We start from the raw sequence: 26502 nt of genomic DNA, 5'->3' as shown, positions 1-26502 counted from the left end.
GCACAACTGTGGGAGAGCAGAAATCTTTTTCTCTTTGCTTCTGCACTGAGAATTCTCATCTCAACAACCAGACCTTAGAATTGTTCCTGATCCAGCCTTCAAACACAGACTTCAAAATTAAAGGATACCAAGGGAATTTATTTTTCATTTAGGACTATCTTAAAGGTCTAAGAGCCATAATTGCCAACAACCACAAGCTAAGGGAGTTGTTTGCCTGGCAAAGTGAACTCAAAAGGTGTTGGGTGTGGAACAGCCTCTCTGCTGTTTGCTCACATGTCAAGAGTCCCTCCCAACTCTGCATCTCCAGATCTCTGCCTTATAGCTCCACATGACTAACTGCCACAGGAACACCTTCAGCAAAAGAACAAATTTCCTCCTTTCAATGTACTCTCTTCCCTTGGATCTATCTCCCAAATTTCCCAGATGCTTATCATTCCATTAAGTTACTTAGGCTGGCACCCTGTCCTCTTAGATGTTCCCCATATCTACACGGGCCATCAAAAGGTAGAATCTGAATAGTCTCCCATGAGTGTACAGCCTGGGGCTCTCAATTATAATACCAGGCTGTGTGAATCATCATGGAAGAGCTGGGAATTTCTTTTTTAGTTGGGAAGAATTTAATATCATAAAAATACTCATTGTCCCCAAACTGAAATATAAATATAATTCCATTTCAATGACTTAACTTTTAAGTCTTGGCTCAAACTCCTCCCCTCAGTTTTTTTTTTTTTTAATTCCTTTCATTTGAAAAAGTGGCACTACACCCTAGTTGCTCTCTACCATATTGTCAGGTTTATTAATTTCATGGGACTTTCCATTTGCTAAGATTATCTTGTGTTTACTTTCCCATAGTCTTTGCTTTGGTCAGCAGTTTACATATCTGTATAATTTTTGGAGCACAATTTCACACCTCTGTACTGTGCACATGATTCACTCACCCTCCACCAAAGACCTCGTGCGATTATCCTACTCCCTTCATCCCCTTTGGTAACCCGAATATTTTTCAAAGCGTCTAAGAATTATTCTTGCTGTACTTTGTTAGGTTTTTTTTTTTTTGGCTATTTATATTACATGGATGAGCAAAACCATCTGGTAACTGTCTTTCAGTCTCAGTTATTTTACTTACATAATTGTTTTTTTATTATTATTTTTTATTTTTTTCATCATTGTTCATTTTTAAACACTATTTCTTCCCCCCACCCCCTTCAGGTGTAGTCCTCATAGTTTCCTTCACCAAAGCACCCGTGCACCATCACCTCAGTCCCCTGTGCTCCTCCCTCCCTCTGATCCCTCTCCTGCCTCCTCCCCTGCAGGATGGCTCTGATTTATAATTGTCTGTTTTTGCTTTGTTATGTGTTGTACTCTTTTTTTTTATATACTGATGTCCTATTTGGTTCCCCTATATTCCTGCTATAAGTGAAACCATCCGATATTTTTCTTTTTCCTTCTGGCTTATTTCACTGAGCACAATTCCTTCTAGCTCCATACACGTTGCTGCAAATGGCATGAGTTTATCTTTTTTGATTGCTAAATAATATTCCATTGTGTATATGTACCACATCTTCTTGATTGAGTCATCTATTTTTGAGCATTTGGGTTGTTTCCAGATTTTACCTATTCAACTGATAAGGGACTGATCACAACTATATATGAAGAACTCACATGACTCAACAAAAACAAAATAAACAATCCAGTCAAGAAATGGGCAGAAGAACTTAAGAGACATTTTTCCAAAGAGGAAATGCAAATGGCCAACAGGCATCTGAAAATATGTTCAACATCCCTTATAATCAGGGAAATGCAAATCAAAACCATTTTGCGATACCACCTTTCACCAGTAAGAATGGCACATATTAAAAAAAAAAAAAAAGCAACAACAAATGTTGGTGAGGATGCGGAGAAAAAGGAACTCGCCTACATTGCTGGTGGGCCAACCATTGTGGACCAACCATTGTGGTCTACATTGCAAATTGGTCCAACCACTGTGGAAAGCTATCTGGAGGTTCCTCAGTCTACTAAAAATGGAGCTACCATAGGACCCGGCAATTCCACTCCTAGGGATCTACCCAAAGGGCACAGAAACATTGATTCAAAAGACCACCTGTACCCCTGTGCTTATTGCAGCACTATTAACATAATTGCAACAGGTGGCAATGGGTGGCTAGAGCTATAGACTGTTACAGGTGGTGCCCCCTGGAGGGGGTTGCTGGTAAAGATAGATAGCCCTGAGGAAAATGCTAAAAATGGGGTGAAGCTAACTACAGAAGGGGGCTGAGAGAGAAAAGTCTTTGTCGGGATTTAGTGTTTCAGAGGTGAGACAGTCTTGGTAATTCAGCATTTGGGGTTAGCGGATTTGGGCCACCACCGCGCCGCTCTTTTGCCAGGCAGATGTGACCTGGCAAAGAAGACAAGAGACCCGGGAACCAGGTGTCTCACTGAGCTGTGGCCTGGCAGAGAAGACGGGAGACCCTGAGCCAGGCGTCTTGCTGATGCGTGAGTGTAGCTGTTTGTTGGGTTGTTCGACCACTAATGAGTGTTACTTGTGCGTTGCCGAGGCATCCCAACAGCTCACGGAGCATCCTGTTGTGTTTTCTGCTGTCTTCGTGATTGGGAACCTGGTTTATAGTCTGGCTGCCATGTGTCCAGTGGCAGGAAGATGCCATCTTAGACACATGGCCTATTGTTTGGGAGAGGAAACTGTGTTCTCAGTGGCGGGAAGACGCCATTTTAACTGCTTTTGTGCAGGACTGAGTAACACTGGCTTTGGCTACGGTAAAGGCCATTTTTGGCCACAGTAACTCTTTTTTCCTGGCTTGTTAAATAAATCCCTTTGCGTTGTTTCCTGAGCCTAAGTAGTCTTACAATTGTGGGCTCGGGAAGGAACTCAGTGATCGGAAAACTATTCAGGTTGTTTCCGGGGCCGGTTAAGTGCCCCTTTTCTGCCCCTTTTCATAATCACCTCAAGATCCATCCATTTTGGACCAAAAGCTTGCATTTTTAATAGCTGAGTAGTATCCCATTGAGTATACCACAATTTATCCAATCATCTGTCATTGGGCATGACTTTGCTATTATGATAATGTTGCTATGAACATAGGAGTGCATGAGTTGGGGATAGTATTTTCCTACCTTAATATTCCTATAACGCCTAACCATCAAATAGTTCTTGTGAGGCTGATTGGCATGGTAAGTTCCACAGAGCAAGGAGAATGGTTAAGTATCTCATTTTAAAGATCTCCCTTATTCGCATGAAGCACAGGGAAAGCAGAGAGGAAACTGTAGGGACATTCAAAGAGAAGGGACTTGCTTGTCTGATTAACTTCAGAAGACAGAAATGTCAAACTAATTTTCATGTTCTATGCTAAAATTAACAGAAAACATGACACATCATTTCAGTTTTTTATTAAAACATTTTTTTAAATTGGGACAACCAAAGGAAAATACACATATATGTTGTAGACCATATAAAATACAATAAACATAGACTCCTGGGAATGCAGAAAAGATTTCTAAAAAATCTTCAGAGAGACTTTCATTATAAAAATTTAAATATGTGGTTTATTTATATTTACCTCATTTTCCAATAGTTTTAGTTTGTTTTCTTCTTTCTGATGCAAATTTGGTTTATAAGTAACTATTCAAGTATTCAATTACTTTTGTTTTCTGAAACATTAGAAAGCATAGTCTAAATGAAGGGCCTCTCTTTTATAACATTCTATGTAAATACTAAATTTTATTGGAATTATTTGATTTGGTAGCACTACTGTGAGTAGTTTCAGAAAAATTAGATGATATGGGGGAAGACAGAAAAATCTGTTAGTAAGGACATGTCTTTTGATAGGAAAGAAACTTACATACGGCTTTGTAATAACTACTGATTTAAAATTTAGTGTTTTTTTTTTGATATAGTTATAAAAGGGTAGCAATTTATTTTAAAAAGAATTTTTACCAGAGCTTAAATATAAAAGTGAATTGTGTTTACATAGCTAAGAAAGCCTAAATGTTAGTGGGGCTACTGATTTCCCAAATGTTAGACTTTTAATTTAGGAAAATATTGTTACTCAAACCTGAAAGACATTATAGAACTGGAAGTGGAACCTCTTAGGGGAATTCTTTCTATCAACCCCTTCATAAGGAAAAATCCAGCAAAATTTGAATTTAAAAGACCACTACATTTAGGGATAATTTCCACTGGAAGAGAGAGAGGTAAGGAAAATCAGTTAAAACACTATATGGTTCAAGAAATTACCCTCCTCCTGAAGGGGTGATAAAGTACAAGATATTATTTTTTACATTTAATAATGATGACCTAAAAAAAGATGATAAATGCAATTAAAGAATGTTGACATATTTAAGGGAACTTATTAAGCCTGTTATCAATAAAAATAACAGCATTCTTCTATTCATAGGTATGAAACTATTTTGAAAAACAGCAATATTGAAACAAAGCAACTGATGCTGATTCCTTTAAAACGATCCTTTCTTAAACTCAAAAAAATCTTCAAAGTTTATAGTTACTAATGAAGAAGGGGAGCTAAAATGTTTTCAAGGCACTTTTTAAAGAGGCATTTTAAGTAAAAGTAGGAAAGTTTATCTCAATGTTTTCCTAATAAAAAACTGTATCCATGACATAAATTTTTTTTGTTTTTTAAAAGATTTATTTATTTATTTATACAAGCACTGGGTACAGTCAGAAGCGTGGGAAGGTGAGAGAATTCACCAGAGCCAGAGCAGGGAGCAGAGCAGGCAGAGGGACCAAGGCACACTGCTAAGGGGAGCAGCTGGTGGCAGGAGAGGTCTGCGCGCCATATGGGACCCTCGCTGGTGCCTGGGGAGCAGCCGGGGATCGAACCAGTGCTGCAGAGGCTGCGGGCAACTTCGCAACCCAGCGCTCAACCGCTGCGCCACCAGGGAGGCCCAATGACATAAATTTTAACTTTTAAAAGGTTAAATTACCTTGAGCATTCATTAGTTACTGGAAAGAACAAAAAGTATAAAGCTTTAAATTTTATGATAGTTAATCACAATATTACATATGATCTTATAGCCAACTACTGTTCATATATTGAATACAAGATATCTAAGATCATTATTTTTATATACTATAATATTTAGATATAAGAGGTACTCCTACAATGTTCCTTTCAATTCAAATATGCACTAGAGAAATTAATAATTTTATAAATTTAAGTCTCTAATATAAATGTTTTAGATTCATGCTTGAGATAAAAATTTTATTACTATGAAGAACACAGAACTTAAATTTATTTTTATTGAAACATTATATAAAAAGCTGACAAAATAATCTGTGGTGTATTTGGAGTTTACATTATCTTGAACAGAGATTTTTGTTTCATATTCTTAGCCTTCTACTACATGATTATACTTGTTTAATAATAACACTTGATACAAAATAACAAAACAATGTAGTTTTAAGTTAGTTTCCCACTGGGATTGCCAGCATTTTCAACCTTTACTGTTCATACTGCCAAGTATTATTCTTTACCCCCTCTAATCATTTGTCCACGGAGGAACATGGCTCTGCCTGTGCTAAGGCCTATGGAGCTCATGCTCTTGTCTAGTGGACACAACTTCATCTTTCAGCTTCAACATTTCCAGAGAAGGGGACAGGTTTGTTTCCCTGGTGCTTTAAGTGGAGTGAGACGGCAGTCAATTCCCATTCCTAGAGCTCTTCAGAGAAATGCTTTAACTTAGTAATTACGTACCATAGCAATGTACTTAACCCAGTCTCAGGTATCCCGGAAATTCTCAGTAACAATTCTTCATCACTACTGACATCAGCACTTTGGGCAATGGGATGGAAGAGAAAGAGAAGCTTTTCTTAAAGCTCTGTCAGCATGTGTACTATAGGATGAATTCTACTATGCAAATTTTAAATTGTAAAATATAGTGAGCATTTACTTTATAAAACCAAGATAAGAAGGTTTGAAATTTAGCTTTTGATGATTTATATGAGTTCTCATGATGATATATTTGAATATCTACCCTAATTACAGAACAGATGAACAATACAAGGCACAGTGAAGAAAGGCATATAATAAAAAAATCAGTGTCCTGGGAGAAGCACATAAAGAAATCATAAATTACATTAACATGTTCTAACACTTTCAAAACAAAACTTTTGGAACACTAGAAGAAAATGACATCAGACTTTATGTTAGAAACATCAGCCCTTTCCAAGAATTCTCTATGCACTTAGTTCTCATGTGACCAAAGATGTACATGTTTTTAAGGCTTATTACTAGCAGGCAGTAAAATGAATAAGAGCAGTTATAATCATAATTTAATACATTATTAGATTTGTCATGAGTTTGTCAAAAGAACTCAGTTCAAATGCTTTACGTCTTCTCAACCTGTTGGCATTGTGATGGAACCAGTAGACCTCACTGAATAGCTTCCTATACCTTTCTTTTTAACTAAATAGCTTTTATTTGCATGTTCTTTTCCTTCTTTAAAACATGCAGTTCATACATTTGACAGTTTTGCTACCGTAGTCGATACATTCTGGACCAATGCACTCGCAGCAGGCGTTATGGAACCACCGGTACTTGGATGCCCCCATGGACTCACAGGATATTTTACACTGGTGTATGGACATGCAGTCATCAAAATAAACCACAGTACACATGTGTTCTAAAAAAATAAAAAATTAAGATTTCAGAGCAAGAAAGAGGAAATGCTTTAATGCCTAGTTAAAAATCATTAACAGTTGTTTATTTTGGTTTACTAATTGCTAATCTGCACAAGACAATGGATGAGAAATAGGAAAAAAGGAAATATTTGTCAATTGTGTTGAGAAGGAAGTCAAAGTCTACTCCAGCTCAAGAAGGGAAAGAGCTTTCTTAGTAAATTTATTAGATTTTAGGCTTTGATCTGAAAAAGCTAGATTACTGGATTTAACAACACTTGTTATACTTAAAGCTGTGCTCTTTAAAGTTACACTTCATTCCTATGAGGAGAAGTTTGAAAAATACTATTCTAAAGTTATACTGAGAATTTATAATAAAATAAAACAAGTAATTCAAACGACACAAAGTGGCTAGCAAAGTTGAGCACAAAGCTCAACATAGAACATAGTCTTATCATTAGAACATAGTTTTATTATAATTAATAGCATTTCTAGTCCTCTGATCACTTTTAATTGTTTCAATTTTAGTGCTCCTGGTGGTTAACCTCATATAACAACTAGTTAGAACGACACAGTATATGAAATAAAGGACAATAAAAACCATTGAATATATGATTAAAAGGCTAAGTTACTAATATACAGGGCATTTAAGGGGTTGATAAATCACTAGGGATCTGCATAAGGGAAGGCTTAAAGGGAAATAAAGCTGGACTTGTATTTACAAGATTATATAAGGAAAGTCATGGAAATGGGTTCAGTGTACATGGGGGATGGAGTGGAGGTTAGTCTGACTGCAGTGGGTGGTTAGTATCAGGAAACAGCAGAACCACCACTGGGTATACTAAAATGTGATCTGGTTAAAGAGGGAAATAGGCAGAGCACTAGACCAGGTAGACAAGAAGGGTTGGCATTAAATAGGGGAGCATCTGAATCTGTGATTGGCACCTACCAAATCCACTTCATTTATTTATTCAACAAGTATTTATTGAATATCTACTGTGAACCAACCATTAGAGACCCAAAGAGTAATTAGTGAGTCCAGGGAATTAAGTTGAAAGAAAAGGTAGACCTCTATGTTTAAAGCAGATACAAATCAAACTACAAATGCAGGGAGAAGGGGTAAGAATGGATAGCCCTACCTAGAGGAAGGGGCACCAGAAAAAGTGTCATGGAGTAGAAATTTTAGCTCTATCTTAGAGGATAGTTGATATTTCCAGATATTAGTATCCTACCATTTATTTTATGAATTTAAATAATCTTTGAGCAAATTTCATGAATAATTATTAGGTACATGTTGCATATTTGCAATTTAATAATAGGGGAAATGGTACAAAACACCTTATATAGACAAAGTCAATGTATTTCTGAGGCTTTCCAAAATCTAAAATTTGTCTTATAAAGAGCTTTAACCTAAAAGGAAAGAAGAATTCTTACTCTGGTTATCATTAACTAAAGCTGTTTTCAGTATTGATAAAGAGTTCGCACATTAGGCAGGCAAGGTTTTAATGTAGGGCACAAGGAAAAGTCGAATAAAAGTATAAATTAATGTATAATTCATCTCATATTTTAAGAAATAACTGCAATTTCCGTAATTATCATATTCTTCCGCAATAAAATTGTGTGGAGCTTTTTATTTGAAAATATTGCAGAGTTTATAAAAGTTACATGCCTTTTACATTCCAAATTACGGTATGACCTATCTTCACTATTAAATGTTCTTTACTGTGTTTTTCAGAGTTGTCCAAGTCCTTCTCTCATTTAGTTCTGAACAATAACATTCATTTGCAGAGAACTAGCTGAGGTTGGTTTATACCTTGAAATTAGATTTCTGAAATATTAACTTGCTCTTTTTTTTTTAAGATTCATTCATTCATTTATTTATCTATTTATCTATCTATTTATTTATTTATTTATTTATTTATTTAAGCACTGGGTACAGTCAGAAGCATGGGAGGGTGAGAGAATTCACCAGAGCCAGAGTGGGGAGCAGAACAGGCAGACTGACAAAGTACACTGCTGAGGGGAGCAGCGGGCGCAGCAGGAGAGGTCTGTGCGCCATGTGGGACCCTCACTGGCATCTGGGGATCGAACCGGCGCTGCAGAGGCTGCGGGCAGCTTCACAGCCCAGCGTTCAACCACTGCGCCACCGGGGAGGCCCAATATTAACTTGCTCTTAAAGAGATTTAGCTGATGAGTTTGCCATCACTTGTGGTACCAATGATACTATAAAAACTTGACTTCATAGGACACTCTGAGTGTTACTTGATGATTAACAATATTAGGTAATCAGCAATGAAAATAAAAATTAAAGCCTAATACAAATCAAAATTAAGAATGGGTTATCTATCTTACAACAGAGCCTCTATCCCAAGAGGGGATATAAGGAGTTGTGACAAGATGCTTGACATGTCTCCTTCCCTACTCAGAGACTGAGGATATTAAAGTCCATAATTAATTTAAGACTATACAAACTCAAAGCCAAACAACTGCCCTAAAAGATAATCTTAATATATGTCACTGATTACCTAGAAAGTGAGAGGGCAGAACAGAAAAGAGTCATTTGTTGGGAGTTACCTTTGTCACTGGAATAAGGTGCATGAACATTATTGCTGGGAACAGACACATTTTGGTGGTGTGGCTGGTTCACAGTTTCTAAAAATGAAACCAGATTCTCATGATGTGAGAGTTCTTCTGCAACAGGAAAGGAAACAATGTTCCAGTTCAACTGAGTATCTCCTTCTGTGAGTGCCCGGAAGAGAGAAGGGATTGGCTCATGAAGCTCCTCCACTGTACTCTTTGAAGTCGGAGGTGTGTCACTATAGTTTCGAGGATTACACATACCTGGAGAAGAAGGGCAAAGAGAAAAAGTTTATCTCACTGACTAGAATCTCATAAGAAGATATTGCTATTGCCCTGTAATCAAAGCACCAACATACTAAAGTTATATAACTTCTAACATTATCTATAGATATTTTCCAAGATTTTTTTTTTGCTGAGAAGTACTAAAAGTGACGACAATCCAACAGTACCAAGCACACTGAGTGCCCAGCTCTTGTTTTTTAAATACCTATCTTCACGGAGAGGAACCAGAGCTTCTTGGAGAAAGGACTGATTCCACGGAGAGGCCAGGGAAAGTATAAAATGAACCTGGAACATTTTATTTATTTGTTTGTTTGTTTATTTATTATTTATTTTATTTAGTCAGAAAGTAAGAAAGTGCTCAATGAATACTAAAACGTCAAAAAACAGGGTACCACTGGCCAAATCAACAATTTTAACAATAAGTAATAATAATAATGGGGCCTCCCTGGTGGCGCAAGGGGTAAAGCACTGCACTATGAAGCAATCTGCAGCCTCTGCAGAATGAGTTCGATCCCCGGCTGGCCAGGGAGCAACCCACATGGCGCAGCAGACCTCTCATGTCTCGCCCGCTGCTCCCCTCAGCAGTGTATTTCATCAGTCTGCCTGTTCTGTTCCCTGCTCTGTCTCTGGTGAATCCTCTTACCCCCCACATCTCTGGTCTGTACCCTAGCTCTTGTATGCATAAATAAATAAAATCTTTAAAAAAAAATAATGGACTATCATTCTGTGAATAAAAATGGAAACTGATGAATCCTTATAAACAAGTTACTAAATAAATGGAGAAAAGTAAATGCTTCATTTCAGTAAAGTGTCAACTAATAAATATAGAAGGAATGAAAGAAATAGAAAATTACCATTTGGAAACCATCTTATAGGTGTTTGTTTCAGATGGGAGTCTCAATGCTGGTGGGGAGAGGTTTGATGATAAACATACTGATGGACTCTTGGAAAACTCTAAAAAATACCACTCAATTACAATGGAGTTAATGATGACTGTAATGTGGAAAACCTGGCATCTGGCAGATACTAATGTGACCAGGTAATCAGCGTGGTCACTGATGGAAGAGGGAGATGTTCTACATCACCTGATATACAGCATAGCTTCATTTCAGTGATGCTGGTACCAATAATGCATGATTTATGTGTGGTCATCAGTCAACATCAGGTAGATCAAGGATGAGGGTCATCCTATATAAGATCTGTACTCATTAAAACTAACAAGGAAAAGACTAAGGGACTGTTTCAGATTGGATGAGTCTAAAGAAAAATGACAACAAAATACATTATTTATTTCTAGATGGAATTTTGGAAGAACAAGGAACAAGATGCACTGTTGAGACAGATGGTGAAATATGAATGCGGTTTGTTGAATGGGTGGCTGTGTTGTGCCACTGTGTGTTCCTGACTTGGAGAGTTGTATGCTAGTTACATAGGAAAAAATCCCTGTTGCTGGAAAATACAGACTGGAATATATGTAATGATGGGACATTATTTGTAAAGCCTGTTTTCTAAACATTCAAAAAAAAAGATGAATAATCATGGGTGTGTGTGTGTGTGTGTACAGTAGGCAGAGGGCTAGAGGAAGGGATACTGAGCAATGGAATACATTTGACAAAATGTTACCAACTGGGGAGTCTGGGTGAGGGGACACAAGAGTCTTTTTATACTTCTGGAAAATATTCTCTACATTTAAAATTATTTCAAAATGAATTATTAAAAGAATTTTTAAAAGGAAAAAATGGCAGAGGAGAATCAGAGATAATGTCTATAGAAAATGTTTTCAAGGGATTTTGCTACAAAGGGGAGAGTGGAGAAAATGTTTCAGTCCCACCTTTTGATCTGTACTAGCTGACACCACATGGAACAGAAAGAAGATACCCTCACAGAACCCTGTTCCAAATATAGGTTCATGAACTAATAAGATTGTTACTGCTTTAAGCCACTATGTTTTGGGGTATGTTGTTTACTAGCAATAATAACTGAAATAGAACCATTTGGATTTCCATAACTTTGGGGGTAAAACATTATACTTTTAAAAGCTAATTATGTTTCATTTTTGTTTAGCATTTATTAGATCAAATATGGAGTTTTTCTTTTCCCCTAGATTAAAAATTTGAAAAGTTAAACCAAATTTATAAATTTATATTTTGTAAATATGAGTTTAGGAAGAAGGAAATAATTATCTCAAGAAAAACCACCTTATGAGTTTTCCACATTTTGTTAGCTTAAAGAATATGGCAAGTGCTGAGTAAAACAAGGCTATGCATGCGCTGCAAAACCTTTAATATGTCTGAACTTTAATGATTTAGATTGTGTGGCAGTCACAGACTGAATGTTGAGATTCATAAGACTTTATTCATAAGAGAAGGAACAGGCCCAGATAGTTAAATGATTGGTCCAGTGTTACATCTAGGATTATATCAAAGATTATGATTGAGTCTGATTTCATATCCACTGCTCTTTCTAATAACTTCATTTCATAAATAATCTTTTATGGCACTGAAAAGCATAAAATACTTAGAACACTTGCATTATACAAATAAATATATTTTTCTGCCAGATTCTATAATGAGAAATGGAAAGATAAAGACCTGAGTCCAAAGGTTAGAAGAGCTAAACTCAACATCTACAAAGACTTTAAAGAAACTTCAGTGCTTACAATTAAGATTTCACTACAAATACATATATTTGTATGTGTGCGAATATATGATTAGGTGATTAGGTCCTTAGGGTGGAGCCCTTATGAAAGGGATTCATGGTCTTAAATGAAGAGACCCCAGAGAGCTTTCTTTCCTTTTCCACCATGTGAGAACACAGTGAGAATACTGTTATCTATGAAACAGGCAGAAGTCCTCGCCAGACAGAGTATGTCAGTGCCTTGATGTTGAACTTAGCCTTCAGAACTGTGTGAAATAAATGTTCGTTGTTTAAGTCACAAACCAGCAAATGAAGTAAATGCTTGCTAGGGAATATTTTGTCATGGTATCATTATGAAGTTTTCATCTATCTTCTCTTTTGAATTAGGATTATATTCAAAGAGATCATCTCAAGATACCCTTCTTAAGCAATGCTGAATTTGACCCTTTGTTCCTGCCTTAAGCACTCATCAAATTCTGCATACTTTCAGCATTGTGACCTACAGAATCTGCTCTTCCAGTGATATGTGGGAATTATGCCCTCTTCAGGAAAAGTAACCTTTTGACATTTCTGGAAATTCTTTAGTTGTCCATATTCATTATGTACAACACAATGGATTAGCTTCTGGATGGAAAGTTAATAACCTCCCAGAGTTTAAATTCAATTGTAAAACTTTTCTGTGATGTACCTCACCATTATCCTGAGGTTTATCTTGTTAAGAAAATTGTTCTTTAGTTGATTATAGAAGTTATTTTGGGAGCTCTCATCTCTTCCCATAATCATTTTCCTGACATACTTTGTTACTTTACAACATTCTACATCAAAATTTAAATACTAATTATACTAAATAAGTTAAAGAAAGTGGTTCTGTAAATGACAATTAGAAAAGGCCAAACACTGCGAAACAAATGGGAACAATTAAAAGGCAAGCATTTCAAATCCCTTAAGTGTATAGAATTTTGGTATTATTTCTTTCAGCAAGCCAAAATTCACTAATGTTGTGCTCCTGATCTACAACTACTAAATATAAATATCTGTCAGATATTTGAAAACTAAGGATATGTTAAAATAGAGTTTACTCCATGCAGCCACATTTTGAGGTAGAAATTAAGACTAAGAAGAAAAAAGTTATTACTTTCTTAATGAATATGCATGGTTAAACAATAGCAAATATTCCAGAACTTACAGTGAAAAGCAATATTCCTTTGCATTCCTCCACCCCATTCCACTCCCCAGATACCTTAAAAGCCTGTTCACAAGTTTCTCTAGCAGTTACCACAAGAATACAAGTAAAAACAGAAAGCTTACAAGTAGCAGTAAAATCATCTTTTTATATTACCTATTAATCTTCTTATGTGGAAGATTAAGTACACTAATATTAATTCCATGTATCTCCCATATTTCTAATAATTTTACTATTCTAATACAATTTGTTTCCTTTGTAATCTTTTTTTTTTAAAGATGTATTTATTTATTTATACAAGCACTGGGTACAGTCAGAAGCGCGGGAGGGTGAGAAAATTCACCAGAGCCAGAGCAGGGAGCAGAACAGGCAGACTGACGAAGTATACTGCTAAGGGGAGCAGCGGGCGGCAGGAGAGGTCTGCGCACCATGTGGGACCCTCCTCCAGTGGCCAGGGAGCAGCTGGGGATCAAACCGGCGCTGCAGAGGCTGAGGGCAGCTTCGCAACCCAGCGCTCAACCGCTGCGCCACTGGAGAGGCCCTTCCTTTGTAATTTTAAGTTTTTTTAATTTTAAACAATTTTACTGAATGATTATTTACATGCTATGAAATTACCCACTTTATTTTATTTTTTAATATTTTATTTTATATAATTCTTACATCATTTTTCATGTTTGCACAGTGTATGCATTTTCATTTTGGTTATATTCCCCATACAATTGCACCGCCCCTTATTTTGACCCTAGTCCTTCCTCTCCCCACCCCCCCACATAGTGTGTCTCTGGTTTATAGTTGCTTGTTGATTTTCATTTTTACTTTGTATTAATTAGTTTTTTTCTTGGTCCCTTATTTAGGTTTTCTAAATTCCTGCTATTAGTGAGACCATCTGGTATTTTTCTTTTACTTTCTGACTTATTTCGCTGAGCATGATCCCTTCTAGCTAAAAAGGAACTCTCCTGCATTGCTGGTGGGAGTGCAAACTGGTCCAACCACTATGGAGAGCTATGTGGAAATTTCTTGACCTACTAAACATAGAGCTTCCATATGATCCAGCAATTCCACTCCTAGGTATTTACCCAAATGACACAGAAACATTAATACAAAAGGGCAGCTGCACCCCTATGTTTATAGCAGCACTATCTACAATAGCTAAGCTATGGAAACAACCCAAATATCCAAAAATAGATGACTGGATCAAGAAGATGTGGTACATATATACCATGGAATAGTAATCAGCAATCAAAAAAAAATAAACACATGCAGTTTGAAATTTACCCATTTTAAAAGAGCAAGTAGTTGTTTAAGGAAATTCATATAGTTGTACAAACACCACAAGCCAATTTTAGAATAATTTTATCACTTAAAATATGTTAATTACTTGTTCCTCCTCAGTTCAAACACTTATTCTCTGCCTCTCTGGTTTTGCCTTTCCTCAAGTTTCATAAAATTAAGTTAAATTACACAGTGCATAGTTATTTTTTTTGGTTTCTTTCATTCAGGATGATATTTTAAAATTCATCCATTTCTCTTTGTTGCTCAGTAGTATTCCTCTGTATGGATGTACCACAGTGTTGATTCATCCACCATTTGATGACCATTGGGCTTGATTCTAGGTTTTGTCTGTTATAAAAAATGATTTTTATTTTAAATTTTTTAGTTTTTACATCATTGTTCACTTTTAAACAATATTTGCTTCTCTCCATCCCCTCCGGTGTGGTCCCCATAGAATTTCCTTCACCAGTGCACCCATGCACTATCACCACAGTCCCCTGTGCTCCTTCCTTCCTCCCTGATCCCTCTCCCTCCTCCTCCCCTGCAGTATGTCTCCGATTTATAATTGTCTGCTTTTGCTTTGTTGTGTTTTCTACTGTTATTATTTGTAATCTTAAGTTTTTTATTTTATTTTATTCTATATCACTTGCATCCCTCATTTGCAGATACGAATATTGCAAATCTTCATCTAACTTCTCCTTACTTTTGCATCGACAAACTTTGTAACTACAATGAATATTATCTTACTAAACATTGATTCCAAAAATTAAAAACTAGTAAACAGCAGTTACTTTAAAATAACCCTATGAATACCATTCATAACAGAACAGATAGTATGATTGGATTTCCTCATCCAGTCTAATTTCAAGATAAAATGAAATTTTCCTTTAACACCATAAAACATTGAAAACCATGCTACATTTCATACACTATTACTGAGGTCTTCTTGCCAAAGATAGTAAGCCTGACTCTAATCAAACTTTTACAACTGGCCTCAAATTATTGTAAATACAGAGGGCTGGAGGAACAAGTTAAATGATACCTCAAGGAAGTAAAGTCAAATTTTCTATGTGGGATATTCTATAGGTCAACTGATACTGTTTCTTTAACATATCAAATGGTATTTGAACAAAAGATGGGGAGACATTCTGGATTAAAGGAGGACTAAAGGATATAACAACAGATGCACTACAAGGACGGTGTTTAAATTTTTCAAATCAATTATAAAAATACTTTTCAAATACAATTGAATAATGGATTCTAGATTGTACCAAGAAATTCTCTTAATTTTGTTAGGTGTCATGTGGCATGATGATTGAAAAAGTAAATGTCAATATTTACTTAAGAGATTGATGTTGATGCATGAATGCAGTGGCAAAATTATTTGCTTCTATAATTTGCTTGTAAATACTTCTGCAAAGAAAGAATAAGGGAAAAGTATAGATGAAGCAAACTTGGCATATTCTTGATAACTGTTGAATCTAGGTGATGGGTATACAGGAAATTCATTAGGCTATTCACTCCACTTCTGGATATATGTAATCATTTTTATAGTAGACTTTATTTTCCATATTTAATTCCTTTATAGTTTAATATTTTCTTCTTAGCTTTTGCTTTTTCTTAGGATTTCTATGCTTAAGATTTTCTTAGAATTTTTTCTTTTTTAACTTTGGCACCGATGTTAGCAAGCCTCATCAGAGGAATGCTTTTTTGTGAGACACGGCTGCACAGGACAAGCAGTGTGGCCTCCCTCAGAAGTACTGTGCCACTCTGGAAAATACTCGGGTTCCTTCCATGTCCTCAAGACAGCAGCAAATTCTTCCTCTCTCCTTTTGGCCAAAGCTGCCAAAGATTTCTAAAATTTAGGTTTGTGGTGAGGTCCACAAGCATTTTCCATTGAGCTCCACCTTGCATTTAACTGAATTGCCAGTGAACGCTGGGTGATTCAGGCAGTGTTCCTGGGAGACAGCTGAAATCCAGAGTATTCTTGTTTCTTTCTTCAGGTGTCAGGCTTTCGTGCATTTCACAAAGGGTTATAGCCACTCCTTGGACATCTAAGTGAGTTCTTCTGCCCTCGAAAATGCCATGTGTGAGGCAACACCTCCTGGACCTGCCGGTAGCCATCAGTGAGGCGGTTCCACAGCCAGAGCTGCACAATGAGGGAGACCACAGCACAGCTACATGAGCTGCTGTGGGGCACAAGGCATATATTTTTCTTGTGAACCACAGATAAGCTTCCAGAATACAGTGAAATTTTATTCTGCTTCTCAATAATAGCCCCGATAATATATGAAACAGGGTTTCTTCTTAGAGAGATGCTGCTAGTGCCCTCACTTATTAGTTCAGTGAGAACTAATAACTCTGAAGGACAGGCTTCCCTCTAAATGTTTAGACAGCCTTTTCCCACAATGTTCAGAGCAGGCTTTTCCCGATATGTGTTACCTTGTCTAAGATCAGTGGAGCTGGGCTTCCCTGGTGGTGCAGGGGGTTAAGACGCAACCTATGAGGCTATCCGCAGCCTCTGCAATGAGTTAGGATCCCCCACCAGGGAGCTACCCACATGGCACAGCAGACCTCTCCTGACTCGCTTGCTGCTCCCCTCAGCAATGTACTTCAGTCTGCCTGTTCTGTTCCCCACTCCATCTCTGGTGAATCCTCTCACCCCCCACACCTCTGGCCTGTACCCCAGTACTTGTATGCATAAATAAATAAACTTTAAAAAAAATCAGTGGAGCTAAGGTCAATGGAGACCCTGTGGCTTCAAGAGAAACCGGTACAATTATCTTAGAGAATGAATATATACTACCAAAATACCTCCCATATTTAGGGTGTTTTATAGAAATAATCTTTTTATTGGAGAAACCTATCTTAAAATGGAACAGAGAGCATCTGTTTATCATATGAGTCACCCTCTCCTTGTTGTGTGAAAGCTCCTTTTCTCTCCTTAATGCCCCAGGCCTCATCCCATTCCTTAGCACAGGATAAAAACCCTGTTTATCTTACTACTCAAAAATTCACAGCCACATAAATTCTTCATATGTATGTAATTAAAATTGCTCTTTTTCTTCTACTAATTTGTTGGATGTTAATTTGTTTGGCTGACCAACTCTTTAAGACCCAGAGGGCTGGGAGAATTTTTCCCGTGCCCCTACAGCTCCTAGGTCTCTGTACTATTTATATTTAATATTTTTCATATATATTATGATGCTTAGAGATCATGTAAAAACCTTTCTAGTTGGGGAGAGTATTCCTGGATGAGAGCCAAGGGCTCAGGGAAGAGCATGACTTGATATGCAAGCTCAGTAATCCAGAGCCCTACCACATTTATTCTGCTAGGATGCCCCAGAATGGTGTATCGCCGAAGAGTCCTCTGCCTTAATCAACCCACAGCCAGGTATCAGGCAAATGGAGACAACACCCATACCCCAGAGGTCACTGGAATTATTCACACTACCTAAACTGTTTGCTCTTCTTTGCCTTGCCTTTACCCATTTGAAGGCTCTGGCCTGGACTGACTTTTGCCTCTTGACCATAGGTGTTTACCTCATGACTCTTCATAGAATACAGCGACTCCATCTTTGAAATCTGTGAATACAATGAATGGTTTCCTGAGTCTCTTCTTTGTCTCCTCTGTGGCCTTACCTGCCCGAACTCACATGAAATAAAAGGTGACAGCTTCTAGTGTAGTTATCACCCTATGATCATCTTTAATTCCCAGTTAAAGCTATCACTTCCTTCGACAAATTTTTTCTTTAACTTGGTCTTCTGTCCTATTTTGTTTGATACTCTATTACATCATTCAAACATGATATGAAAAGTGCACTTTGAGTTCTTGCTTGTCTAAACTTTTTTTTTTTAATTTTGTATCCACGCATTTTTTTTTTTTTTTTAATTTATACAAGCACTGGAGGGAGGGTGAGAGAATTCACCAGAGCCAGAGTGGGGAGCAGAGCAGGCAGAAGGACCGAAGTACACTGCTGAGGGGAGCCGTGGGACCCTCACCAGAACCGGCGCTGCAGAGGCTGGGGGCAGTTTCGCAGCCCAGCGCTCAACCGCTGCGCCACCGGGGAGGCTCTGTATCCATACATTCTTGATCAATCATTTGTCAGGTCAAAATAATTTTATCCACAGACCACTTAAGTTACTGACCCAGTGGCTGATGAGAAAAGACTGACAACAGTGTGATTCTCATTCCCTGTACATGAATTTTATTGTTTTCTCACAGCTTTCAGAACATTCTTTAATTTGGCAATTAAAAAATTTAACTAGGAGGTGTCTAGATGTGGGTCTTTTTTCATTAATCTTGCTCAGCATTTTGTAGATGCTTTCAATCTAAGGATTCATGTTTTCTCAGCTTTGGGAAATTTGCTTCTAATATTTTCTTATAAATTCTTCCTATTTTTCATTCTTTTCTGAGTGTCTATTTCTTAACTTTCCATCTGTCTATTTATATTTTATGACATTCTGTTTTCAACCCCTCTTAATTTATCCACTTTATAATCAAATTTTAAATTTGTCCATTCACTGCTTTTTATAATATTGATATAATATTCTCTCTAATTTCTCTAAAAGATAGTAAATCAATTTTCTTAAAGATTTATCTCCTAAAGATTTCTTCCATGATCAGTTGGTCTGTGATTTTTACAGGTACTTTCTTTAAAGGTACTTGTTTTGTTTTTCTTGCATGTGTGGTTATTAGACTGAAGATACCTCCTGTGCAATGCCTGAATGTGGAGCCTTTGCCTCTGGGATACCAATAACAGACTAGTGACCTTAGTTCTTTCCACTTAATTCCATCAATTTCTCTACAGAGAATCTCTCCCATTTTTTCCTAAATTATTTGGAACTTTTTCTGAAGAAGGAAGAGTATAGGGTATCAAATCATGCATTTGTTCTATATACAGGTCTTCAAATAACCTTGCTGTTTTCAGATCTATTTCCTACTACACACTATGTACTACAAGTGATAAAGCTGAGCCTGACACTCTTTGGGAATTTAGTTGGGAAGGTCATTTCTAATCCCACCATAACCTCCTTGTCTGTAAATTATTTTGATGTTTCTTCCAATCTATTCACTAAATAGCAAGCTTCTTCATTTTTCCTTTTAGATATTTCTCCAATTATAATTCCTTCCTTTCTCTTTGTTGTTAGAATTTTCAGTTGTGTTAATTAATTCCTTGTATTGGAGATTTAAATGAAAGAGAAGAAAATGTATGAATTTAGGTTATATTAAACCAGAAGTCACATTTACTTTAATGAGTTTGAAAATATGATGAACTATTATCTAGTTATCTTTCACTTTCCCTCTTTCTACTTTCTTTCCTTTCTTCCTTCTATCTCTCCCTCAAAACCCCCAGATATTTGTATCCAAATTTCTACAGGACATCTCCACTAAAGAACCTTACAGATACCTCAAACCCTACTGTTCCAATCATCTTCCCTAACATACCTTGTTTGTCCTTAAGTCAGCGGCTATCATGGTTCCTTATCACAATTTATCCAGTTAGACAAGCTGGAAATTTAGAGGCTATTTTTGGCTACCATCTCTCCTCAATATCCATTTCTAAACTGCCACCACATCTGGTCAAATTTAACCTTCTAATTATTTTCCAATGAGGCCATATCTCGTCATCTCCTTTGCTATTATTACCGTAGACCAAGCCCATCACATTTTGACTGGACATGGAACCATCATATTTGATGGATTTTAAATTCTATCTCTGGTCTCTTACAGAAACGCCAGCTCCTTTAAAATGCATGCTTTTGATTTTAATATCTCATGTCCTTCCTACTGGCTATCATTTTTGAATACTCAGTCATTTCTTAAATTAATACCTGTATCATCACCTCATTTCCACCACTAGAACTACCACTGACAATTTTAATACTTGCATTGATGATTCCTAGCCTTTTGTTTCTCCACCTTCTTACTCATGATTTTTAAATCATTCAATCCTCAGTCAATCCTTAATTTTTCCTTTTACATAGGTCAATCCTTAATTTTTCTCTTTCCTCATACCCTACATCCAGTTTAAATCAAACCCTGACAATTTTCCTCCAAAACATCTCCTGAATCTGAGTTATACCATTTCCACTATCAAAAATCCTAGCCCAATCCTAGTTCTAGTGGTTTTGTGTGAACTACCTCAACTACCTCCTAACTGATCCCTCTGTATCTTTTTTTTGTATCCTAATGTCCATCTTCAACATATTAGCCAGAATGATCACTTAAAAATATAAATCAGAGATCATCACTTTATATCTCCATTACACTTAGGATATAATCCTTTCCACAGCCCCAAGGTCTGTCCAACCTCTCTTTACTCATCTCTACCCTTTCTTTTTTTTTATTTTTTATTTTTTTTTAGATTCATTTATTCATTCATTCATTCATTTATTTATACAAGCACTGGGTACAGTCAGAAGCTTGGGAGGGTGAGAGAATTCACCAGAGCCAGAGCGGGGAGAGCAGAACAGGCAGACTGACGAAATACACTGCTGAGGGGAGCAGTGGGCGGCAGGAGAGGTCTACGCGCCATGTGGGACCCTCAACCAGCGGCCAGGGATTGAACCGTCGCTGCAGAGGCTGCGGGCAGCTTTGCAGCCCAGCACTCAACTGCTGCGCCACAGGGGAGGCCCTCTACCCTTCCTCTTTTTAAATTAACATATAGCCATACTGAAACCAGGGATACTCCCCACAACCCTCAGCCTCGGGGCTCTGTCACTTGGCCCTAAAGCACTGCTTGTGGTGCAAGTGCAAGTGGCACTACTGGGGCACAGGCTGCTGGCAAAGGCCAGTAGTGATAGCAGACAGAAGCAATTCCCTTACTATGCCACCCCAGGGCATACAGCCCCTGGGGCCCCACAGGGCCAGCTCCAATGCTGTGGCTACCTCCAGCTGCAGGTAGTGGAGAGACCCATGGATTTGGTGCCTGGATCATGGAATGGACTGATCAGATGTGAGCTAGGAGGTGAATGGTAAAAGGTCCAATCAGCCATAGTATTGACACTGGTTCAATCAGACTGGGAGGTGGAAGACCCTGAAAGAGGAAATAAGGGAGGACAGAAGCCAGCTTGGGATTTCTTGGACTGCCTCACTCAGACTAGACTTGCTCGGACTCCTGCACTCCTGGACCCTCAGACTTTTTCAGACTGGGCTCCTGCACTCCTACTGTAACAGGGTGGTCCCAAAGAAGGGTAGAGTAGGAAACTGGAACCTCCCCTTTTCCTGCGGAGGACCCACAGAAAAGGGTCACAAGGGACCCAGCACGTGTAGAAGGAAAAGAGCAAAATCAAAATCAAAGCTGCCATCGTTAACTTCCCCACAGGTCTCTCACCCACATCTGTTTCAACCAGTGCAGGACCAAAAAGCAAGTGCAGCTTCTTCATGTCTCTCTGCTACACGTGCTTCTTCTGCTCCATCCTTCTTCTTTCTTCTCCAGTCTCCTCTCCAGTTTCTTCTCCCCTGGTGAGCTCTACCCTTCCTTGGGTCGGGCAGGGTACCTGGAACCTCCCCTTTCCCTGGGGACCACCCTATTATACCATACTCTCTGAGACTTGCTCACTTGGACACACTGACTTACTTGCTTGGACTGGTTGCTCTTAGAAGCATCCAGCAACCAACCTCTGAAGGAAGAAGAGCAGCCAAAAAGCTTCACAGAGAAGCTGAAGAACTTTGCAGAGGTCAAGAACTTTACCTCCGGCCTGCCTCTGACATCCTCTGAAAGGAGCACCAGGCCTTAGGCCTAGTGTCTCAAAGTGCTATTTGTTGTAGGTGTGGGCCAACAACTCACAAAGAGCTATAACGCTAGTGACTGGTAGTGGCTGGCACTACTAGCCAGTGCTGTCCAACACTGTTATAGGAGACAGACACTCCATGCCTGGGTCACCTCCAAGAGCTACTGATTGTCTGGCAGCATCTCCTGGTGCTGTTTGTTGCCTTCGTTGCTCTCTGGTCCAACATCTGGTGCTGTCCATCCTGGCTTTCAGACTGCTGCTGTGGGCTACTACAGCGTCATCTAGGTGGCCCTGCCCGTGAGCACCTCCAGCTACAGAGAGTTGGACTGTGGCCGCAAGCTCCAGGCCTTCATTGATGGGACAGGCCATCTTAGGTGAGCAGCTTTTGTTTAGGACCTCTGGACACTATGAACACTAACTGGGGTGAGATAGCTGGCTGCATGTTGCCTTCAGGTCTCTGTTTCCCGTTTGTTAAATAAACCCCGTTGTGGTTGTTCTCTGGGCCTGAGTGGTCTTGCAATTGTGTGCACTGGAAAAGAACTCACAGACATCTGTCCTTTACCCAGTCACTGTACATGGATGGCTATAGCCTCCCCTATGGCCCTGTTTCAACACTGATCGATCTTTTTTTCTTCAAATTTGGATTTTTAGCCATTGTACTTAAAACACATTTTGTATTAAGTGGGTCACAGCAATCTTTTTATGTAGTTGTTTGTTAACTAAAGTTACTGATTTCTAGAGTTTGTTGGAGATACTTTTGTGAACTCTGCCAAAAGTGAGAACTTTCCAGTACTGACTAAAGGAGAATACAAAGTGATAAGATGTATGATTCATATAAGAATTTTCTCTAAGTGAAATATATGTGTATATATATTTTAAAAAGATGTCTTATGATTTAAGTAAAAATAAAGTTATTCTAAAGATATTTAAGAATCTGATGTTTTATACAATAAATAGTATGAAAAGTAAGTGCCACTTTACGGGAAATATGTATGAGATACACAACTTTAGGGAGAGGAATGGGGGTATAGGAAGGGAGATATTTCATTTTATATATAACTTCCTGTAATGTCTGAATAGTAATTTTCTTTTTTTTTTTTAAAGATTTATTTATTTTTATACAAGAACTGGGGTATAGGTCAGAGGCACGAGAGGGTGAAAGGACTCACCAGAGACAGAGCAGGGAGCAGAACAGGCAGACAGACGGAAATACACTGCTGAGGGGAGCAGCAGGCGAGACTGGAGAGGTCTGCTGAGCCATGTGGGCATCTTGCTGGCCAGCCGGGGATTGAACTCGTGCTGCAGAGGCTACGGACAGCTTCACAGCACTGCACTCAACCTGCTGCGCCATGCGGGAGGCCCAATAGTAATTTTCATTTTAAAATTTTATTTTAAAGAAAAATACATTCTACTAATAGTAGATACTGGAGGTCCTTCTTTTCTACATTGTCCTAAAATTCAACACGATGCTTTTGATACAGGGCAGCAAGGGGCACTAAATGGGCCAAAGACACTACCCAAATAGTTTACTGGTCACTGTCTGAGTTCCTTAACCCCGCGTACAATTGCTAGACTACATAGGCTCAGAAAACAACAAAGGGATTTATTTAACAAACTAGGGAAAAACAGAGTTACTGAGGCCAATAATGGTCTTTACCTCACCCAAAGCCGTGTCCAGTGTTTCTCAGTCCTGCACAAAAACAGTTAAAATGGTGTCTTCCTGTCATGGAGAACGCAGAGTTCCTCTCCCAAACAATAGGCCACATGTCTAAGATGGCGTCTTCCTGCCACTGTGGACACACGGCAGCCAGGCTATAGGCCAGGTTCCGACTCACAAAGACAACAGAAGATACAAAAGGGGATGCTCTATGAGCTGTCGGGAAGCCCCAGCTCAAAACAGCGATACTCAAAACAGCGGCAATGTAATAACCCGACAGGCGGCCACACTCAATGCATCTCAGCAAGATGCCTGGCTCCGAGTCGTCTCCTTCTCTGCCAGGCCACAACAGCAGCAAAACTGAAAAACAGTTACAGTGGCTTGGCTACTTGCAAAGTCTCCAAACTTTGCCTATCAAAACAGCAGCTAAAATGGTCGAATGACGACCACACTCAGACCACAGCTCAGTAAGACACCTAGCTCCCAGGTCTTCACCTTTTCCCTCAGGCCGAATAGCAGAAAAACCGCAGTTTTAGCTGCTCGTCTACTTGCAAAGCCTTTAAACTTTTTTTCTCTGATGTTGGCTGCTGGAGGCCTCTACCTTCAGACCCACAACAACCTTCTAGAAGGTAGGCGCGGTAGAGGCCCAAATCCACTGACCGCCCCATGCTAAATCCTGAAACCCTGAATCACGAAGACTGAATCATGAAGACTCCCCTCACACCCTCTTCTGCAGTCACTTATATCACTTATTCATGGCTCTACTCCACTTTTAGCATTTTCCTTGGGGCTATCTATCCTCACCAGCAACCCCCCTCCAGGGGGCACCACCTCTAACAGTCTTTTGGCTTCAGCCACCTCTTACATAATTTCAATTCATTAGTAGTTTTTTTTTTAAATTTTTTAAGATTGATTTATTTATGCATATATAGGGTAAGGAAAAATGTCAGGCTTTTCTGCACTCCCGCCATCAGGATAGATGATGGATCCTTGCGGTCCTGAATGCATGCCTGATGGCGGGCACCTGGAGTAGGGTGTGGGCATAGGTAGATGGGATTCACCTGGGCTAAGACTGTGCTTTTAAGGGCGGCGTCACGGGGACGCCAGCAGCAGCAGAAGCCGAAAGAGAGGCCGAGAAGCAGCAGAACAAACGCCAGAGAGCCCAGATAGAGTGAAGACTTGCTGGGGGCAGGCCTGCCAGCCTCCCAGCCCCCCAGCCAGCACCCCTGCCTGCCGTATGTCTGGTGAACCCCAATAAAAGACCTGCAAAAAACCACTGAGGACTCTGACTCCTCCTTTACCCGGTCTGCATGGGATCAGAAAACCTGCACCATGTCCAGTTCTGCCCTTTACAGCATACATGAACTGGGGTGTAGGCCAGAGGTGGGGGAGGGGTGAGAGGATTCACCAGAGACAGAGTGGAGAGCAGAACAGGTGGACTGACAGAAATACACTGCTGAGGGGAGTAGAGGGCGAGACAGGAAAGGTCTGCTGCGCCATGTGGGTCACCTCCCTGGCAGGGAATCGAACTCATGCTGCAGTAGTTGCAGATTGCTTTATAGAGCTGACACTTAACTCCTTGTGCCACCAGGGAGTCCCCAGTTCTCTTTAAAATTTAAAAAATTTAATGCCACAGGTATTAAAGTAATGCCTAGTAAAGCAGTGTAGGTTAAGGTAAAAGGTATCAGGCTTTTCTGCCCTCCTGCCATCAGGATAGATGACGAAACCCTGCGGTCCTGAATGCATGCCTGATGGCGGGCACCTGGAATAGGGTGTGGGCATATGTAGATGAGATTCACATGGGCTAAGACTGGACATATAAGGGTGGCGTCATGGAAACGCAAGCAGAAGCCGAAAGAGAAGCCAAGAAAAAAGCAGCAGGAGCAGAGAAAGAAGCAAAGAAGGCCGGAGAGCCCGGACAGAGTGAAGACTTGCTGGGGGTTGGAAGGCCTGCCAGCCTCCCGGCCCCCCAGCACCCCTGCCTGCCATATGCCTGGTGAACCCCAATAAAAGACCTGCAAAAGCCACTAAGGACTCTGATTCCTCCTTTACCCAGTCTGCTGAATCATAGAAAACCTGCTCAGTGGCCATTCCTGCCGCTACAAGCAGTAACAATTATTAGCTTCATTAAGTGCAGATGTTTGAACACATGCCTTTTTAATATTCTGTCTGATGAACTGAAAAGTACAAAGAAAATACTTGTTCAGCTCCTCCAAATACTCACAACTAAACTTAGTGAAACAAAGTCAAAAAACCTCTGAGGGAAAAATGGAAGAAGAAGGCATATACTAGGCCAATGGTCTGGCTCCAGGAGTAGGAAAACTTTGTCAACTTTGTTTATCGTGATAATTTGGCAGTACAATTCAAAGAGGGAGGAACAGCAGCTGTGCAGAGCCCTCTACAGATATTGACTGAGGCACACAGCAATATGGGGACTCCTGAGACCCAGCACTATACTGGACAAGTAGGTGCATGACTGTTAGCCAGGGTAGTTACAGGGGGTGG

The 26502-nt window shown here is 39.1% G+C and overlaps 1 protein-coding gene across 1 annotated transcript in view; it reads right to left on the bottom strand.

The window, feature by feature from the left end:
- Positions 1 to 3391: 3391 nt before the first annotated feature.
- The window catches only part of TWSG1 (twisted gastrulation BMP signaling modulator 1), a 79329-nt gene continuing 56218 nt past the window's right edge, over positions 3392 to 26502 (bottom strand). The window contains exons 4-5 of the mRNA XM_037508838.2: positions 9224 to 9490; positions 3392 to 6654 (exon numbers count right to left, since the gene is read on the bottom strand). Coding sequence (XP_037364735.1) covers positions 6473 to 6654; positions 9224 to 9490 — 449 coding nt within the window. The 3' untranslated portion in view covers positions 3392 to 6472. The remainder of the gene's footprint in view (positions 6655 to 9223; positions 9491 to 26502) is intronic.

The sequence above is a fragment of the Talpa occidentalis genome, unplaced genomic scaffold, assembly GCF_014898055.3.
Source record: "Talpa occidentalis isolate TD23 unplaced genomic scaffold, MPIMG_talOcc4v2.1 talOcc4.13, whole genome shotgun sequence".
Lineage (NCBI taxonomy): Eukaryota > Metazoa > Chordata > Mammalia > Eulipotyphla > Talpidae > Talpa > Talpa occidentalis.
This window is presented reverse-complemented; position numbering and strand designations above follow the sequence as displayed.